Genomic DNA, 18,972 nt, shown 5'->3' on the forward strand with positions numbered 1-18,972 from the left:
CAGATCCAACACTGATCCCTACGGCACATCATTTGTCACAGGCCTCCAGTCAGAGGCACAACAAATTATTACCACTCTCTGGGCTTCACCCACAAAGCTAATTATCTAATCCAATTCACTACTCCATTCTGAATGCCCAGCGACTTAGCCTTCTTGAGCAACAGCTCTCCCTCCCATGCGGGACCATGTCAAAGGCCTTGCTAAAGTCCACGTAGACAACATTTACTGGTTTTCCTGTATCAACCATCATGCTAACTTCCTCTTAAAAATGAGATTGGTAAGACACAATCTACTACAAACAAAGCTATGTTGACTATCCCTAAAGTTATACCTGGCCCCTTAGAATACCTTCCAATAACTTCACCACCACTGACTTCAGGTTCATTGGTCTATAATTTCCCAGCTTATTCCCAAGATTCTCTTAAACAATGGAATAACATTGGCTATCCTCCAGTCCTCTGGCACAATATCTGTGGCCAAGGATGTTTTAATTACCTCTGCTAGGGTTCCTGTAAATTCTGCACTAGCCTCTCAAACCTATATTTTCCTCTTCTCAGAAACTTGCCTACAAGCTTCCTTGTTTGTTCAAGGCTTTAACTTAAATGGCGTAAAATGTTGATTATTCTAGTGTTTCATCCCTCACAGCTGTAAGTTTCATTAACCATTACAGCTATACTTGGAAAAACCTGAGATACTATCAGCAAGAAACATCTGTGCGTAACAGTTTACAGTAAAAACAGGTCCCTTAATCCCTCACCATTTCCACCTTCTTGCCACCTACACTAATCCCTCTTTGCCATAAAAGGTCTGAATCCTTTGCTAATTTAAGTACCTGTCTAAATGTCTCTTAAAACTTGTGACTATCTAATTCTAGTAAATGCTCCACTAGAAGGATTCAGATTATCAAATTTATTATTATTATTATTTTTTTTTTTTTAAATCGAATCACCTGCAGAACTCTCCTCCCACTTTAAACCAGTGCCCTCATGTTTTCGTACCCCTACCGCAGTAAAAAGATTCAATATCTCCTGCAGTTTTACATACCTCAACCTTGTCACCCCGTCAGCCTCCTTCACACTAGCTGATCCAACTGCTTCCCAGAACCAAAATCATCCGATCCGAACAATGGTGAATCTCCTCTGTACATACCCCGCCAACACAAACACAATCTTTCTACAGTGGTGACCAGAAATGCACGTAACACTCTATGTGATGTCTAACTGATGTGTTGTAAAGTTACAACAGAATGCCTCATCTTCTATATTTATGCCAAAACCTGTGAAGCCTTCTTCACCACCTGCATTTGATTAAAACAAACTAAAGAGCCAAACACTTTCTTTTTTATTTCCTTTCTTTCCCCTGTCCCAAATACCTTTTTGCTGCTTTATAGATTTATTTACTTTACCTTTCATGTGAAATTAGTGCCAGGTTCCTATTTAACTGCTGAGATATAGATAGCATAAAGTCAGATACACATAGTGTAATATCCCCTTGAAAGAGGATCTTTTTACAACAAGAGATCCCAAACAATGCTTTGCTTCCCTCAGAATGGGTCCCATCATCCAAAAAAATTTCTTCTTGATGCATTCTTATCTGCACCAACTCCTAGCACCAGGAATAGTTTCAGAAACACAATCTGGTTTATAAATCACTGACATTGGTTGTGAAATTTGTAGTTTTACGGCAGCAGTACAGGGCAAGACATGAAAAAAAAAATAGTATAAATTAAAATAGGAAGTAATAAATAAATGGGACAAATGTGGAATAAGGGTTAGTGAGGCAGTGTTCATGGACTGTTTGAAAATCTGATGGTGCAGAGGAAGAAGCTGTTCCTAAAATATTGAGTGTGCATCTCCAGGTTCCTGTAGCTCCTTCTTGATAGTAGCAACAAGAGGGCATGCGCTGATACTGAGGGTCCTCAAGGATGGATGCCATCCTCTTGCGGCATTACATTTTGAAGACGTTCTCAATGCTGGAGAGACTTGTGCTGGATTGAGTTGGCTGAGTGTACAACCCTCTGTAGCCTCTTTCGATCCTGTGCACTGGAGCCTGTATACCAGGTGGTTATGAAAACAGTCAGCATACTCTCCATGGTTCATCTGTAGGAATTTGTTGGTCTTTGGTGACATACCATGTCTCCTCAAACTCCTAATGAAGTACAGTTGCTAGTTTGCCTTCTTTGTGATTAGATATTGTTGTGCTCAAGATAGTTTGCTCGAGATGCTGACACCTGGGAACTTGAAGTTGCTCACTCTTTCCACTACTGGCTCCTCAATAAGGACTGGCATATTTTCTCCTGACTTCCCCTTCTTGAAAATCACAATCAATTTCTTAGCCTTGCTGATAGTGCAAGGTTGTTGTTACGACATCACTCAACCAGTTGTTCTATCTCACCTCCTGTATGCCTCCACATCACCATCCAAGATTCTGCCAACATTAGTGTCATTGACAAATTTACCAATGGCATTTTAACTGTGCCTAGCCAACATTCATTAATTTAAGGAGAGTAGAGCAATGGGCTGAGCATTCATCCACATAGAAACATAGAAAATAGATGCAGGAGTAGGACATTCGGCCCTTCAAGCCTGCACCATCATTCAGTATGATCATAGCTGATCATCCAACTCAGAACCCTGTACCTGCTTTCTCTCCATAACCCCCTGATCCCTTTAGCCACAAGGGCCATATCTAACTTCCTCTTAAATATAGTCAATGAACCGGCCTCAACTGTTTCCTGTGGCAGAGAATTCCACAGATTCACCACTCTGTATGAAGAAGTTTTTCCTCATCTCGGTCCTAAAAGGCTTCCCTTTTAACCTTAAACTGTGACCCCTCGTTCTGGACTTCCCCAACATCGGAAACATCTAGCCTGTGCATGAGGAGCACCTTTGTTAATTGTCAACGAGGAGATTTTATTTCTAATCAACAATGACTGCGATCTCCCGATGAGGAAGTCAAAGTTCTCGCTGTAGTGGTAGAGACCCAGGTTTTCAGGTTTGTTGATTAGTACTGAGGAGATGACTGTTGAATGCCAAGCTGCAATCAATAAAAAACAGCCTAAAGTAGGTATTGCTGTTGTTGTCCAGGTGGTCCAAGGCCAAGTAGCATTACTACACTTGTGGTTCTACTTTTTATATACTATCCATTTCCCAAAACCTCGTTGTTTTGACTTTTATAATTGGTACCAAAATAAACCACCATGTATGGCTGTACATGTCCCCCCTTAATATTTGCTGATTCTTGTGTGTTATTCTTGACCCCATTACTACAAAGGAAACATAGCTATCAGAGATCATTCTTGTAGGTGTAGTGTTTATTTGCATTACTAACTCATGAGTGCAGATCTCCGTCCTTTCTAACCCCTATGCCTTAAAGCTTATAGTTGTACCCTCACAAAGAATCACTTTCTTTTATCTTAAGGTGTTTAGAGTAATATAATGACTCCCCTCCACAGAAGTCTTAATTAAACTAGTATAAATATACATACAAATGCACAAATTTTCAATCCAAAATATGATAGTTCGATAACTTACATGTCTTCTGGTGTCCAGTGAAGCAGCACTTTCACTTTTCCAGAATCCTCTTTCCTCCTTGCTATTACCTGAAAAACACAATTTAGTAATCTGGGAAACAGCCAATGTAATTTCATAATGAAACAAAGGTCCACAAAATTAAGATAACCCAAAACAAACCCAACTGACATCTCCATTTCAAGCACAATCTCAAGAGAATAAGTGCTGATATGACTCAAGCCTGTGTAGTGTGAATTTCTATTTGCAAGGCAACAATATTTGACACCAACAATGTCCAAGGAACAATACTTTCCTAAATCTCCCAGTGCTCACATTAATACACTGAGCATCCATGATGGGTGTATTGCTCACTATCATATCCATTTAGTGACTGAAATCAGGCAAACAAAGGCAATTTAATAACAGTTATGGAGTTTGCCCACAAAACGCCAAGCAATACAGATAACATTATTTGAATTCCATGGCATTAATGATTTTCAAAACCCCAGTTTGTGACAACCACTCATACCACTAGACTTGGAATTCAAAGTTTGAAGTGTGGAACTGTCCCAGTGCAACAACTTTTCCACTTTAAAAACTCTCCTGCAAAGGTCTCCTGTCATTGTCGGATACAACAACCAAACAACAAATGATTTTTAAAAAAGCTAAAAATGGATTATCACAATTTTGTTCAGAATTGCATAATTGGAAGCAGCAATCAGTAGACTGCTGTCGAACAGTGCTGATTGTGGATGATGCATTTCAATTGAACCACTGGTGTTTAGCTGTTCTCACTGAGTCCAGTGTGGGTGACTGTGGGCCACAATGGTGTCCTGGGAAATAAAACACAACCAAGTCTAACATTTATTGCACACAAATTCATGCATACAACATTATCTATGATCAAGTACAAGATCAAAAAGCACTCAAACACTACTGGCAGCGAATAAAGTACATTTCGATCCCCAGGTTTCCATGTGCAATATATCCCCAGGTTTCCATGTGCAATATTACCAAGTTTATTTATTAAAGTAAACATTCAAGTGTAAAATTCTCAATGAAAATCTGAGATTGTTCATGTCCTAGTACATGGCCAGAAGCAATACTATACGGCAGATATATCATGTGATCATGGCACAGAAATACATCAATTTGGAAAAGGCAATGCAAATATCCATGTATAATCAGAGATTATATTTTAGCCAAATTAGTGGGTCCAGTGAGTCTGCATTCCATATAATGGAATGCAAAGTTCAAAGGTCTGTTCAAATTATCTTGGAAAAATAAAGTCCCACTTCATAAAATAATTTAATGCCTTGTGAAAAACTGATTAATTATTGCTCCAAAATCCAAGTGCCTTATATTAGACTTCATCTCAAATAACTATGTCATGGACTACAGGAAGGAGATATAGAATTTAGTAACAGTGTGATGACAACAATCATTCCCTTCATGCTAGCAAAACAATAGTCTAGTCATTGACTTCAGGATGGGGCACATGCTCCTGTCGACAAAAATTGTTTTGAGGGTGAATGCTTCATGTTCCTTGGAGTAAACATCACAAATTTCCTGCCCTAGTTCAACCACATAGACGTCATGGCTAAGAAGAGGCTAAAAAAATTTTTGCATGTCCTTGTCAAGCCTTACCAGTTTTTAATTGATGCACACAGAAAGCATCATTTCTGGATACAAGGCTTGGTGTGGCCTTTGCTCTGTATCTCTGTAAATGTGACAATTTTTAAAAACATACCAATTAAGTAGCCTACAATTACCAAAAAATCCATTCATCAACTTATCTGCAGTTGGTCTGCTCTAATTAAATAAAATGGAGCAACAATCCCTTCTGTTACCTGTATCAATTTCTTTTTTTTAAAAAAAAGACATTTCCCCATTTAACCTTCTTAAAGCTGATCCAACTCCTCCTCTACCACCAATCCCCCACTTGCAACAGATTTATTTTTCATTTTATCTCCAAGCAATCATAGGCTGTAAATAATATGTTCCTCTAAACAAACAATACCATAAACATGTTCAAGTGACATCAATGATCAGGGCACTGGCACCAGCCTGATCTAACCATTACCTAATGCAATCCACTTAACAGTCATCACTACTGACTGCAGCCTGAATTAATCCCAACATGTGTCAAATTCAAGTGTAGCCTTTTTAAGTATAAAGGCTGTGCCCTCACCAATGCCAGCCAGTCTGCCTACACAAGTACTTTGACTCTACTAACCAATTGTTTTCTGGGGTTTCCCTAGAGTGGAGAATGGAGTTTAAATTATTAAAAGGCTCAATTTAAGCAATGTATGGAATGCAATTGACATTGCCCGTGTTCATTAGGTGCAAGCATACTGGTAAATCCCAACTACTTCGCTAAAAAGTTGTGCTGCAGCAAAATATAGCACTGTTGAGCAGAAACCTCATCAAAACCATTTGTTACTCAATGAGTATACACAAATACAGCCCTCAGCACAACTCAGCTCAAAAGTCCATGTGGTATAGCTACTGAGCAGATATGCCTGGACCACATGACAAGTCATCGGGTCCAAATCTGAACTGCTGAAAACAATTCATAACAGAAGCATCAAAATAGGAGTAGCAGTGCTCCTATGTTGGTTGTACAGCCATTTGGCTGTGCCATACAACTTCCTAATTAAGTAGACTGTTCCGGACAGCTCCCTGAATAATGACTAGTCTCAAGAATTTCATCACAGATGGTTGAAGAATGTTCTCAGAGTCCAAATGGCAACTGCCAGCTTTCTTGCTCTCATTTCCTCCAACTTCACCAACTGTGTGAAGCTCAACACCTCTAATATTATTCAGTTGCCTGATATTCAGCATGAATCAAGTATAAATTTCCTTTAAACAATTGCTTCAATTCCAATCATAAAGTCCATCATCTGAGCAATAAAACTGAAACTAGGCTTTAGAGCCTTAGTTGCACTCAACTCCAATATGAGTTCCATTTAATATAATGCAATCAGCTAAACTTCTCATTTCTACTCCATTCTTGTTTTAGCAACTTGCTGCGGAATTCCACGTCTATGCCTTGGTTACCTCTAGACTTATTTTTAGTTATTTTTCCCCCCACTAGCCCTTCGGTGGGTGCAGGGAGAGCATTGGATATACTCGTTCTAATTTGCAACATATCTCTCTCACACACACAGTATTTATACCTCATGATTTATACCAGCTTTTGACCTGCCAGACATGTTGGATATCTAGAAAATGCTGGAAATATTCAAGTTACGTCACATCTGATAAAAGAAAAACAGGGGCAATGCCTCACATTGTATTTCCAAAATTTTTGTTATTTTATACTTCTAGTATCTGCAGCTTAGATTTGGATATCCTGAGACCAAGGATGCCATTTCAATTTTTTTCATGTACTCTTGAATTATATTACTGAATGCAAAGTACTATAACTGGAGAATATTTTGAAACATGTTTATTAAAGATTGGGAGTGGGTTGCCCTCTTGTGGACAACTGAACAGATTTCTGGCTGAAACAAATTCTCAGGCAGCTAAAAGTTATAATGCTGTCATTTCTTTAGTTCACAATTTGGTAATGTAGGAACATAGCTGTTACAGGAATATAAAAGGTACTGCACATCAATGTAGAACATGAAGGAGACATTAAGTAAAAATTTAAAGCATAACATTTCCTGCTCATCAAGTTCAACAAGAACCAATGGCAGTGTATGGTGAGATGTCATCTCACTACTGGCTGTGCACAGGCTCATTCCAATTGATAATCTATATTGCTATCAGATGTAATGTTTACAATACCACAGATCAAATATTAGCCAAACCATTCAGAATAGATATAAGAGTTTGCACATGCTGTCAAAAGCAATTGCTCAGCATACTAAGAGTAACTGTGACAAACAAAAGCAATCTGCACCAACAACGCTCTCTTCAAAATACATCCAACATCAGTTTTTAAGTCAAAATAAAATTAAGTTTTCATCTTCGATTTTTGCTGAGCAGCAGCTTGGAGTTTTAAGTTGCAAAATAATAACGGACACATCTGGAGAAAGAACATAACATAACCTTTCAAGATGACAAACAGTTTTTTTGGAGTCAAACTGTTCTTTATATCCTCAGTCCTTAAATTCTTACATCAGTACCTGGGTTCTGAGCTATTCAACTTTCCCCTAACCCACTTTTAAATTCTTGACACAATGGGAACATAACAGTAGTACAGTTGATGTTATTGATAAAAAAAACACCAAGATCTTAATTCAAGAGTTTCTCATCATAATCAGACATGACTGACATGTAGGTGTTTTATGAAATGTGCTATTCAACACCATTATCTGAAGTGTCATATGATACGAGTGACCATGGTCTCCAAGACCACTATAGCTCTTGGCAAAATTTTCTATACAACTGGTTTGCCATTGCCTTCTTCTGGGCACTGTCTTTACAAGACAAGTGACCCTAGCCATTATCAATACTCTTCAGAGGTTGTCTGGCTGGCGTCAGTGGTCACATAAACAGGACTTGTGATATGCACCAGCTGCTCATAGGACCTGCGACTTGCAGACTAGTGGATGGAAGGAGCAGCACCTTACACCTCCTTCAGTGGAGGCATATCCCAACCCTGCCACCCAGAACTATTCGAAACAGCTTCCTTTATACAGTTATTTTCTGGGTTCAAAGATAAAAGAACAGTGTTAGCTGATTTGGTTTCATAAACGAGTGGCCGTTCAGGCAGTTTGCACTTTGAACTGAAGAATACTCAGCAAGAGAGAATACTCTAAGTTGCACAATTACCTATAGTCATACTGTTTTTGCAAGATGTGCATTGCATGCATTTTGCTGCACCTCAGCCATTCGCACATACAGTATTGTGACTTTATAGAACAATAGCTAATTAACAAAAAAAAACATCTCATTGTGAAGTGAGAAGAAACCGGAGCACTGGAAGAAACTGCAGAAAGCCTACAGACTTTACACTGACAGCACAAGAGGTCAGGATTAAATCTGAGCTATTGGAGTTATGCAACAGTAATACTATAAGCCTTACCACAGTGTTACCCTGCTGATGGAATGGAAAGCAAGTTCGTCACTACACCAGGGACAAACAACAAAGCATCAAATATGAATTTTTAAAACTTTCCAAAAAATGTCCAACTTCAACTTTTCCTTATTGCTAAATTGATATCTTGGGTGAGAGGGCCTGGCCATAACCAGCACTGTAGATACTTGGTATGCCAGCTCACTTTGCAGATTGGGTTTCTATGTAAATGTGGCTTAGCAAACTATCTAGTTTTATCTAGATTTACCATACATGCTGGAAACATGTCAAGAACAGATGGATATGAAAGATAGGTATGAGAGACCATACTTCTTAGCTTACTTCCGTCCAGTATTTTGTTCACATTGGGCATTCTGCAGCAAACTTCAGGATTTGTTTGTTGACTACTGCATCTACAAACACACTTAGTTGCATCTCATATGAAAGTTGTAATTACTTTGGCAATTCAATCATTTGACTCACCGGCATTTCACATTTATAAGCTTCATATTTATATCGCAACCATTTGCAGCAGCTTGAAGGCCTGGTAGTGCCTTCACACTGTATTGCTGAATAAAAGTAATAAATCCGGACATGAATTCTGAAATCCAAGTCATCACAAGCAGTACAGAAATGGTTCCTAGCCAATAGGATGACAAGCTCATATGCATTCTAGGGGCAGTGATCATGATCGAGATCACAAACCGTAGGTTCCTAATCTTGTTTTTGTTTTCCAGCAACTAATATCGAGGCAATCCTAATATCACATGCAGTGGGGGGGGGAGGATGGCGCAAGAGCGAGACAGACAGGGAGAGAGACACACACACACACGGACACAGAGAGAGAGAGAGAGACACACACACACACAAAGACTGAGAGACAGCGCACCTGTGGCATGTCGAACTGTTGGATAAACAAAAGCTTTTAGTGACTGCAGATCATGGTCTCTCTTTGGAGGCATTGCTATTGCTTGCTTGGTAGGTGCTGATACTTGCTGCTGAATGGGTGGGGGGGGGGGAATGGTTGAGGCTGCTGCTTTGCCCCTGCTGGTGCATGGGTGGAGGGAGAGGAGTTCTGGGGTTCTAATGTTTTTGTAATTTATTCTTTGGATGATTTTCTGTTTTTGTGGATATCTGCGAAGAGCAAGAATTTCAGGTTGCATACTGTATACATTCTCTGATATTAAAATGGAACCACTTGTATACATTCTGGAAGCTTACATGAATAGATGGACCCACAACCTTATCCTGCTGGGACAGTGATAAAGTGTATATTGACAGAAAGAGTTCAGCCAGAATCAGAGACATGTAGATTTCTGTTGGTCTTGCATGTGCTTCAGTTACTTTGCCATTTGATATCAGGCAAGTTGCATTCAGTTTCAATAAGCAGAGGAGTGTTGATGATTACCTCTTGCAGAATATCAACTGCTCCCCAACTACTAGCTGGTTCGTTTACTGACAACATCAGTCATGCTCGTTCATTTAAATCCCTAAATGAGAAGAGGGTTAAGGAGAACCTCAGAGGATAACAGTTTAAGACCAAAGTTTGGCTCAGAAAATTTCAGGGCTGAGGATACTGCCCACCAATGGTAGCTAGCACACAATACCACAATGAACACGCATCTCGGAATTTCTGGACAGGTTACACAGATAGCACTACTTTGGAAGAAATTTTAAACAAAGCCAAATTGAAGTACTGGCTACATGGGGAAAAACTAGAGCGATGAATGAAGTATCAGCTAACAAAGCAGGCTTATGGCAACATTTATGGAATTCTCCTTCCTCTGCAACTATTTTCTCCTCAGTTTCAGCAGCATCATCAACTGCAGTTGCTTCCCCTTTCTCCATCTTCCACCACTTCTTCATTATGAGCTATCTTGTGTAATGGGCAATAGTAAGTGTATTAAAGGGGACAACAATGCACAGAATCCAGCTCAATATCCAAATGGTAGTGGGCAGTTCACATCCATGCCAAGGTTCAAACTCAGACATTAAAAAAATACAGATGGGGGGGGGGGTGGTTTGAGTGGAATTGAAGACATTTTCACTACACATTAACATTGTTTAATTTTAAGATTTTACATTCACAATATACAGAGGATTTTGGATTTTACCAGTACACTTTGGCACAATTAAGCAGCTGCCTCAGTTAGCGGAAGTTTAATGAAAATAGTTAGGCAAAATGTATTGTTACGTTCCCAAGTAACCGGGTGACTTACCAGCAAAGATGGAGAGGTCCGCTGAAGCCTGGTGCTACTATTTTCAAAAGTTTTTATTTATAAAGGGGCACAAACGTATGGTTACTACAAAACATTCAGATCATATACATCGTCAAAACTCAATCTAAAGCACAGGTGTAGTAATAATCAATCAAAAATGAGCTCTATCGTTGTCTAGGGGTTAAACGATTTGTCCAATTGAAATATAAAAGTCTTGCCAGTTCATGGAGGCTTTTTGCCGCTTGAGGGACCGCTGCGTGTTCACGGGTTGGAGAGAGAAAATAAACTTGCCAGCCTTCTGGACTCAAAGCGTGAGATCGAGAACGGGAGTTCCTTGTTGTCAGTCCGAAATCCTTTTCGGGGTTATTAGCCACTCGATTCCCTAGCTAGGGGATCCGAATCACATGTGGCTTCCGAGCAGCTTCCCGTTATTACGAGAGGAATGAGCGATCTAGTGCGTCGCTTTGGTGCATCTCCGGCCCTGCCTCGGCAGCCCACCTTTTATCTGGACTGGCAGGGTTGTAGATGTCCATCAGGGTGGGGGGGGCCGAGGCAATCTTTCCCCCATCACCCATCTCACATTGCCCTGAGGGTCTGCACATAGGCCAGTTCCTTATTCCACAAAGGTGTCTCCCAAGACAATGGCTATGTCCAAGGCTTTTGTCTTGTTGAGCGACCAGCCCACATTCCAAACCGTAAGGCTCTCTCTCTCTCTCTCTCTCTCTCTCTCTCTCTCTCTCTCTCTCTCTCTCTCGCGATTCTCACAAAGGAGGGGGCTGAGGTCATAACAGTATAAAATCACAAAGTACTCTTTACCTGAGTAACAAATTATGTATTTAAATGAAATACAGAACAAGCTCGAACACAACCAACACAGAACCAAAAACTCTACTGAGTTCATCCAGGGTATGCTGCCATGTTCTTTTGATAACTAAATAAACAAAACCAATGCAAACATCTAGTGCAGATAATCAAATGCCTTATACTGTACAATGCTTTTGACGATTATATCCTCCAAATCTTCGCTTTCATTGTAACATTCCAAAGTTCCTAACATGTTGAAGCAGTGAAATCATTTCATTTGTAATCCTAACCGTTTCCAGCATCTCCAAACCCAAATGTTTGAAATCACACTGAGCAAAACAGTTCTAAATTGTCTGTTTATTTCTTGCCAAATGCTGATGACAAAAATCACTGGCTTTTCAACACAACCACATGCAATTGACGCTATTTAAAACAGTTCACTCTAAGCAGAGTGTAATGTCTAATGGCCATGCAAGTGTACACAACTGATGCTAGTTAGAAACTGTTTGGCAACATTCTCCTGTCCCGATTAAGTGCCACAGTGTCCCAAATAAACAAAGGGAGACCCGCACATAAAATGCTGGAGGAACTCAGCAGGCCAGGCAACATCTAGGAAAAAGAGTACAGTTGACATTTTGGGCCAAAACCCTGGGTTTCCCTGCTAAGTTCCTCCAGCATGTGTGTGTGCGTTGCTTGGATATCCAGCAGCTAAAGATTTTCTCTTGTTTGTTAAGGGAGTCCCAGATATTTTTTGGATTACATTTTTGTTCTTGAAGAGTTGTCCCAAATAAGCAGCTGCCCCGATTGACCGATGGCCCAATTAACCAGAACCCGCTGTATTTGTCTGAAGCTCTAAATAAAAGTTTGTGCACCCAGTTAAACACAGTACTTGAACTGACACCTCAAAGACAGCACTAACCCTTTCATACAAAGGCTTTACAAAATCTTGCAATTCCAAATTTGAACAAGATACTTGTCACAACCAGGGCACCATTAGAGATGTTGTGTGACAGACACCTAGCTCAATAATTTCTAGTTTGTTTCTACATCCCTCCAATCTCTTAACCACAGCAGTGACTTTCTCGGCACCTATTCGACAAAAAGACTGACAATTTAATGCCATTTTCTACTGAGTTATTCAGAAAGCAATGGAAAAAGCAACAGATGGCAAGCAACCTCTTCAGAAAATAAGTATAAAACTTCACAAGATGTTAGGTGGAATTAGATTGAAAAGCAGGGTGTTATTACAAGCTTTATATAAAAAAAACAAAAATTGGTTTAACAAAATGAAGTGCCTTTCACTCACACAACACACAAATTAAGCATTATTGGAGTCCTGGCTCTTTTCCAGAATGCTGATTAATCCTCAAAAGGCAGCAGCTTGATTCACGCCACCACTAGATGGCACCCAATTAATTTTCTCAAATTAACTAAATGAAGGTTAAAATGACTAATCTTTCAAGTTTTATAGGAAAGCTTCCAGAGATGTAAAACGGCCCCAAACTGAGGAATGATCATGAAACACCACAAAATGAAGACATGACATGCTATTCACACACTTTGTAGAAATGCTGCATCATGCGATATTTAACAAAGAGGAGAAAAGTAGAATGCCTTGTAAGTCTTGTGAATTCATTTTCTTAAATGATCTTGCCAAATTTTCACTTCAAAGTTGGGCGTGTCTTCAGGCTCCTGTACCTCCTCCTTGATGGCAGTGATGAGGAGGAGGCATGGCCTGGGTGATGGGGTCCTTGATGTTGGATGCTGCTTCTTGAGGCATAGCATTTTGAAGGTGTCCTGGATGTTGGGAAGGCTGCTGCCCATGATGATTCTTGCTAAGCTTACAACTTTCTGCAGATTTTTCCGATCCTGTGCATTGGCCTTCCATACCAGATTGTGATGAAACAAATTATAATGCTTGCTACTGTACACCTACAGAAATTTTTAGAGATCTTTGGCTCTTCAAAATCCTATTAAAAATCAAGCTGCTGTTGCGCTTTCTTTGGAATTGCATTAATATGTTGGACCCTGGAGAGACCTTCAGAGATGTAGACAGGAACTTGAAACAAACAGTTCAACCTTTCCAGTTAGACCTGTCCATGAGGACTGCTGTGTGCTCCTTCAGCTACTAAACCAGGAACTTCCAGATTTTTGGGTTGGCCATATTTAACTAAGAATTCAACAATGATGAGAACTTAAGCCTGAACCATTTTAATCAATGACTTGAGGGAGTTATGTGCATTATGTATCTTCACAAAATTATGTATACTTTGGAGATAAAGCAAAGACTAGAAAAGAAAGTGACAGTGAAAGTGTAGCAAACAGGGCACTATGCTTTATTAAAGCCAAATATTTTTAATTAAATGGTTGTGAAAGTTCAGTTCCCAAAATGAAGATGCATGCCTCTGGAAAAGGATCTTAATTTTCAACTGAACTTTACAGAAATTGATTGTGTCAATATTTAATTCTTTGATATTAAAAATCAGTAGTATTTTTTTTAAATTTTGACTATTAAATGAATTGAGATGTCCCCAAAATTCAAAGTAGAAATCTACTCTAAATAGATATCTAGGTTAGCAGCTCAAGTCGGCTCCTAAGAAACTCCATGATTGAATTTTTTCTTATTACTCCTCTCATGAGCCAGACACTAAAATCAATATGAATCATCTCATAACTTTAATGTCTCACTTGCTTCACAACATCGTCACTAAGCATTACACATTTTGTTAATAACTCCTTCCAAAGGTCAGCCTGCAAATTTCTGCTCTGAGAGTAGCAGACTTAGTAAGCTCAAGAAAGCAAATGGCAACTTCAAATGTATTGAATATACATCAAAATCCCGACTGATTTTCAAAACTTACCTCAGAGTATATAGCAACACAACTGGGATCTTCTGACAAACTGAATTTAAAGCTGTGTGTGAACTAATGGCTGGGGCACAGTATCAAAATTTCATTACGTGCAACTTCGAGCAATATGGACATAGTTCAATGAAGCCAAATCAAAATTTACTTGTCAGTGTTTATAGCTTCAGCAGAGTGATGTCACTCCCGTTCCCATTCTTTGTCTCTCAAGGTCTTGCCATGCTCCCTTTTGAAATTGTATAGCCTCTTTCCAGCATCCCACAAGACAGTGAATTACAAATCACAAACCACCCACAAAGCCAACTGAGATGCTTTCAAATGAAGTATGAAGTAGTGTTTGGTTCAAAATATAGTTCCTTTCTTTGGCATTCAAATATCTTAAAAATGCGGATTTGCTCAAAATGCCTAAATATTATGAAAGCTGCCAGAAGCAACTAACTTGCACTATTGGTGTTCCAAATATTACTCTATTTCTCACAGCATATGCCGAGATATATTGACAGTTCAAATGTCATTTTGTGTTATCTCATATTACTACAAAATAGACTTCACAGGGCTCAATTTACTCCACAAGCTGATTTGGCAAATGAAATGCCATTTAACAAAGGGGGGGGAGGGGTTTAAAAAATCACAATCAAGAAAAATCAAGAAATTCATAGGAGATGGGCGAGCTCTTAAATGAATACTTCTCATTTATGATTATTGTGGAGGCCCAACAGTGACATTGTGGCGACCCACTTCCCAGCGCACTCGAACCGACTCACAAAGCGGCGCACCGCGCCGGTCCCAGAGGGCGCCAAGCCTGCTTCACCAGCAAGGGGAAAAGCCCGCTCGCGGGACAGGACTGTGAATACGCATTCCCACCTGGGGAGGGTGGGATCAGGAAGGCTTTAAAGCGAGGCCGCGAAGTTTGAATAAACCTCTTTTGCAACTGCAGCTCACCGACTCCGTGTCGTTATTGCAGCGCTGCGTGTAGCACATCGATACAATTGGTGACCCCGACGGCCCAAACGATATTTGGACCAGAGATGAACAACGTCGCATCTGTTCATGCAGTTTTGTTAAAACTGCCAAGCTTCTGGACGCTGCGACCCCACCTATGGTTCCAGCAAGCAGAAGCCCAATTCCACATTCGGCAGATAACCTCGGATGCCACACGTTACTACTACGTGGTGAGCTCCCTCAACCAGGAGACAGCTGCCCAGGTTGAGGAGTTCATACAGTCGCCCCCAGCGGACCGCAAATACACAGAATTCAAAGCCTTGCTCATAAGGACTTTCGGACAGTCACGGCGCAAGTGAGCTGCCCGCTTACTGCACCTGGCTGGTTTGGGGGACAGGCCACCGTCGGCTTTGATGAACAAGATGCTGTCCCTGGCCGGAGGTCACAAGCCCTCCCTCATGTTTGAGAAGGCATTCCTGGAGCAGCTGCCCGAGGACATACGCCTGCTGCTGTCTGACGAGAATTTCAGCGACCCCCAGAAGGTGGCGGCCTTCTGACTGACGTGCTGTGGAAAGCCAAGGAGAGTGGGGCGTCTGTCGCACAGATCACCAGGCCACGCTCCCAGCAGCAAACCAGACCAGGCCCGGCTGCAGAGCCCACTAACCCTAGAGGGAGGCAGGGGTGAGGAGACCAACGAACAATGGTGCTTCTACCACCAGCAGTGGGGCGCAGAAGCCCGCCGCTGTAGCCCACCCTGCAAGTTCCCGGGAAACACCAGGGCCAGCCGCCGCTGATGGCTACGGCAGCTGGCCAAATCGGGATAGCCTCCTGTATGTCTGGGACAAACAGTCGGGACACCACTTTTTGGTCGACACCGGAGCCGAGATCAGCGTCTTACCTCCGACGAGTTACGACACCCACAACAGAGAACTGGGTCTCACCCTGAGGGCCACTAACGGCAGCACAGTAAGGACCTATGGCACCCGTACGGTGCGGCTACAGTCGGCTCCAGCCGGTTCATGTGGGACTTCACACTGGCCGCCGTAGCCCAACCGCTCCTGGGAGTGGATTTTTTGCAAGCTCACAGCCTACTGGTCGACCTGCCAAGGAAGAGACTGGTCCATGCCGAGACCTTTCAAATGTTCTCCCTGGATGAAGCACAGTTGCCGGCCCCACACGTGGACTCCATCACGCTGTCCGACAACGACTTCACTGGAGTCCTGGCAGATTTCCCATCGGTTCTGGCACTGCAGTTCACGGCAGCCATGCCCAGACACGGCGTACAGCACCACATCCCGACACAAGGACCACCCCTCCACACCCGTGCTCGAAGGCTTCCCCCGGACAAGTTCCGACTGGCAAAGGAGGAACTCAAGAGGATGGAGGAATTGGGGATCATACGGCTGTCCAACAGCCCATGGGCCTCCCCCCTGCACATGGTGCCCAAAGCAACAGGGGGCTGGAGACCATGCGATGACTACCGCAGGCTGAATGAGGCTACAACACCGGACTGCTACCCTGTGCCGCACATTCAGGACTTTGCAGCAAACCTGCACGGCGCACGGATCTTCTCCAAGGTAGACCTCGTCCGGGGATACCATCAAATCCAGATGCATCCGGACGATGTCTCCAAAACAGCACTCATCACCCCTTTCGGCCTTTTCGAGTTCCTCCGCATGCCGTTCGGCCTAAAGAATACCACACAGACGTTTCAGCAGTTAATGGACGCGGTGGGACGCGACCTGTACTTCGCTTTCATCTATTTGGACGACATCCTCATAGCCAGCAGCAGTCGTCAGGAGCATCTGTCCCACCTCCATCAACTCTACGCCCGACTGAGTGAATACGGCCTGACAATCAACCCGGCCAAATGCCAGTTCGGGCTCGACACCATCGACTTCCTGGGCCACAGGATTACTAAAGACGGGGCAACACCTCTGCCCGCCAAAGTAGACGCGGTCCGCCATTTCCCCCGACCCAACACAAAGGCCTTCAGGAATTCGTGGGTATGATGAAATTCTACCACCGCTTCCTCCCTTCAGCTGCCCGAATCATGCGCCCCCTGTTCGCCCTGATGTCGGGTAAGGGCAAGGGCATTACCTAGGACGAGGAGTCCACCGCCGCTTTCATTAAAACCAAAGAAGCCTTGGCAAACGCCACAATGCTACTGCACCCCAGAACAGACGTCCCTACCGCCCTCACAGTGGATGCATCTAACAGGGCAGTCAGTGGAGTGCTGGAAAAACTCATCGAGGGTCGCTGGCAACCCCTGGCATTTTTCAGCAAACACCTACGACCACCTGAGCTCAAATACAGTGCTTTCGACCAGGAACTGTTGGTGCTATACCTGGCAATGCGGCATTTCAGGTACTTCTTAGAAGGTAGGCCCTTCACCGCGTTCACGGACCACAAACCACTTACCTTTGCATTCACGAAAGCATCCAACCCCTGGTCATCCCGCCAGCAGCGCCATCTGTCCTACATCTCCGAATACACGACGGATATCCGGCATGTCTTGGGAAAGGACAATGTCGCGGCGGACGCCCTCTCCCGCCCTAACATCCAAGTCCTGTCCCAGGAGATAGACTATGAAGCCCTGGCAGAGGCGCAGCAGGCAGACGAGGAGATCCCTAGTTACAGGATTGCAGTCTCCGGTTTGCAGCTCCAGGACCTCCCCGTAGGCCCAGGTGAGAGGACCCTACTCTGTGACGTCACCACCGGCCAACCCCATGCCATCATTCCGGCAGCCTGGCGGCGGCACACTTTCAACTCCATTCACAACTTAGCGCACCCCTCCATCAGGACAACCGTCCGGATGGTAGCCAACAGGTTCATTTGGCACGGACTCCACAAGCAGGTCAGTGAATGGGCCAAAACATGCATGCACTGCCAAACAGCCAAGGTGCAGCGGCACACCAAAGCTCTGCCACAGCAGTTCCACCCCCCCCCCCCCGCCAGCGTTTTGACCACATTCATGTGGATATCGCGGGCCCCCTGCCAGTGTCACAAGGAGCGCGGCACCTCCTGACTATCGTGGACTGGTTCACAAGATGGCCAGAGGCCGTCCCGCTCACGGACACCACCTCCGAATCTTGTGCCCGGGCACTGATCGCCACCTGGGTGTCCCGCTTTGGTGTACCGGCCCACATTACCTCCGACAGAGGCGCCCAGTTCACCTCCAGACTGTGGTCAGCTACGGCCAGCCTTTTGGGGACACAGCTGCACCACACAACTGCCTACCACCCACAGTCGAACAGACTAGTGGAGCGTTTCCACTGTCACCTGAAGTCGGCTCTCATGACCAGCCTCAAAGGGCCTAACTGAGTGGATGAGCTTCCCTGGGTCCTGCTCGGAATCCGCACGGCGCCCAAAGAGGATCCGCACACCTCTTTGGCCGAGTTGGTGTACGGCGCACCCCTGGTCGTCCCAGGATAGTTCATACCAGACCCAAGGGGGCAAGAGGAAGAACCCGCAGCAGTCCTGGGCAGACTACGCGAGAGGCTCGGTAAGCTGGCCCCCATACCCACTTCACAGCATGGGCAGAACCCAATCTGCGTACCCAAAGATCTGCAAAACTGTAAGTTCGTTTTTGTACGACAGGGCGG

At 43.1% G+C, this 18,972-nt stretch overlaps 1 protein-coding gene across 4 annotated transcripts in view; it reads right to left on the reverse strand.

Moving 5' to 3' along the window:
* Positions 1-18,972, reverse strand: part of aebp2 (AE binding protein 2) — an 87,330-nt gene that overhangs the window by 24,221 nt on the left and 44,137 nt on the right. For all 4 annotated transcript variants that reach the window (XR_012101409.1, XR_012101408.1, XM_073066140.1 and 1 more), the window contains exon 6: positions 3,534-3,601. Coding sequence is in view for 2 of the 4 variants with exons in the window: in XM_073066140.1 (XP_072922241.1) it covers positions 3,534-3,601 (68 nt within the window). In the remaining 2 variants the exon portion in view is untranslated. The remainder of the gene's footprint in view (positions 1-3,533; positions 3,602-18,972) is intronic.

This window comes from Hemitrygon akajei, chromosome 14 (assembly GCF_048418815.1).
Source record: "Hemitrygon akajei chromosome 14, sHemAka1.3, whole genome shotgun sequence".
Classification (NCBI taxonomy): Eukaryota; Metazoa; Chordata; class Chondrichthyes; order Myliobatiformes; family Dasyatidae; genus Hemitrygon; species Hemitrygon akajei.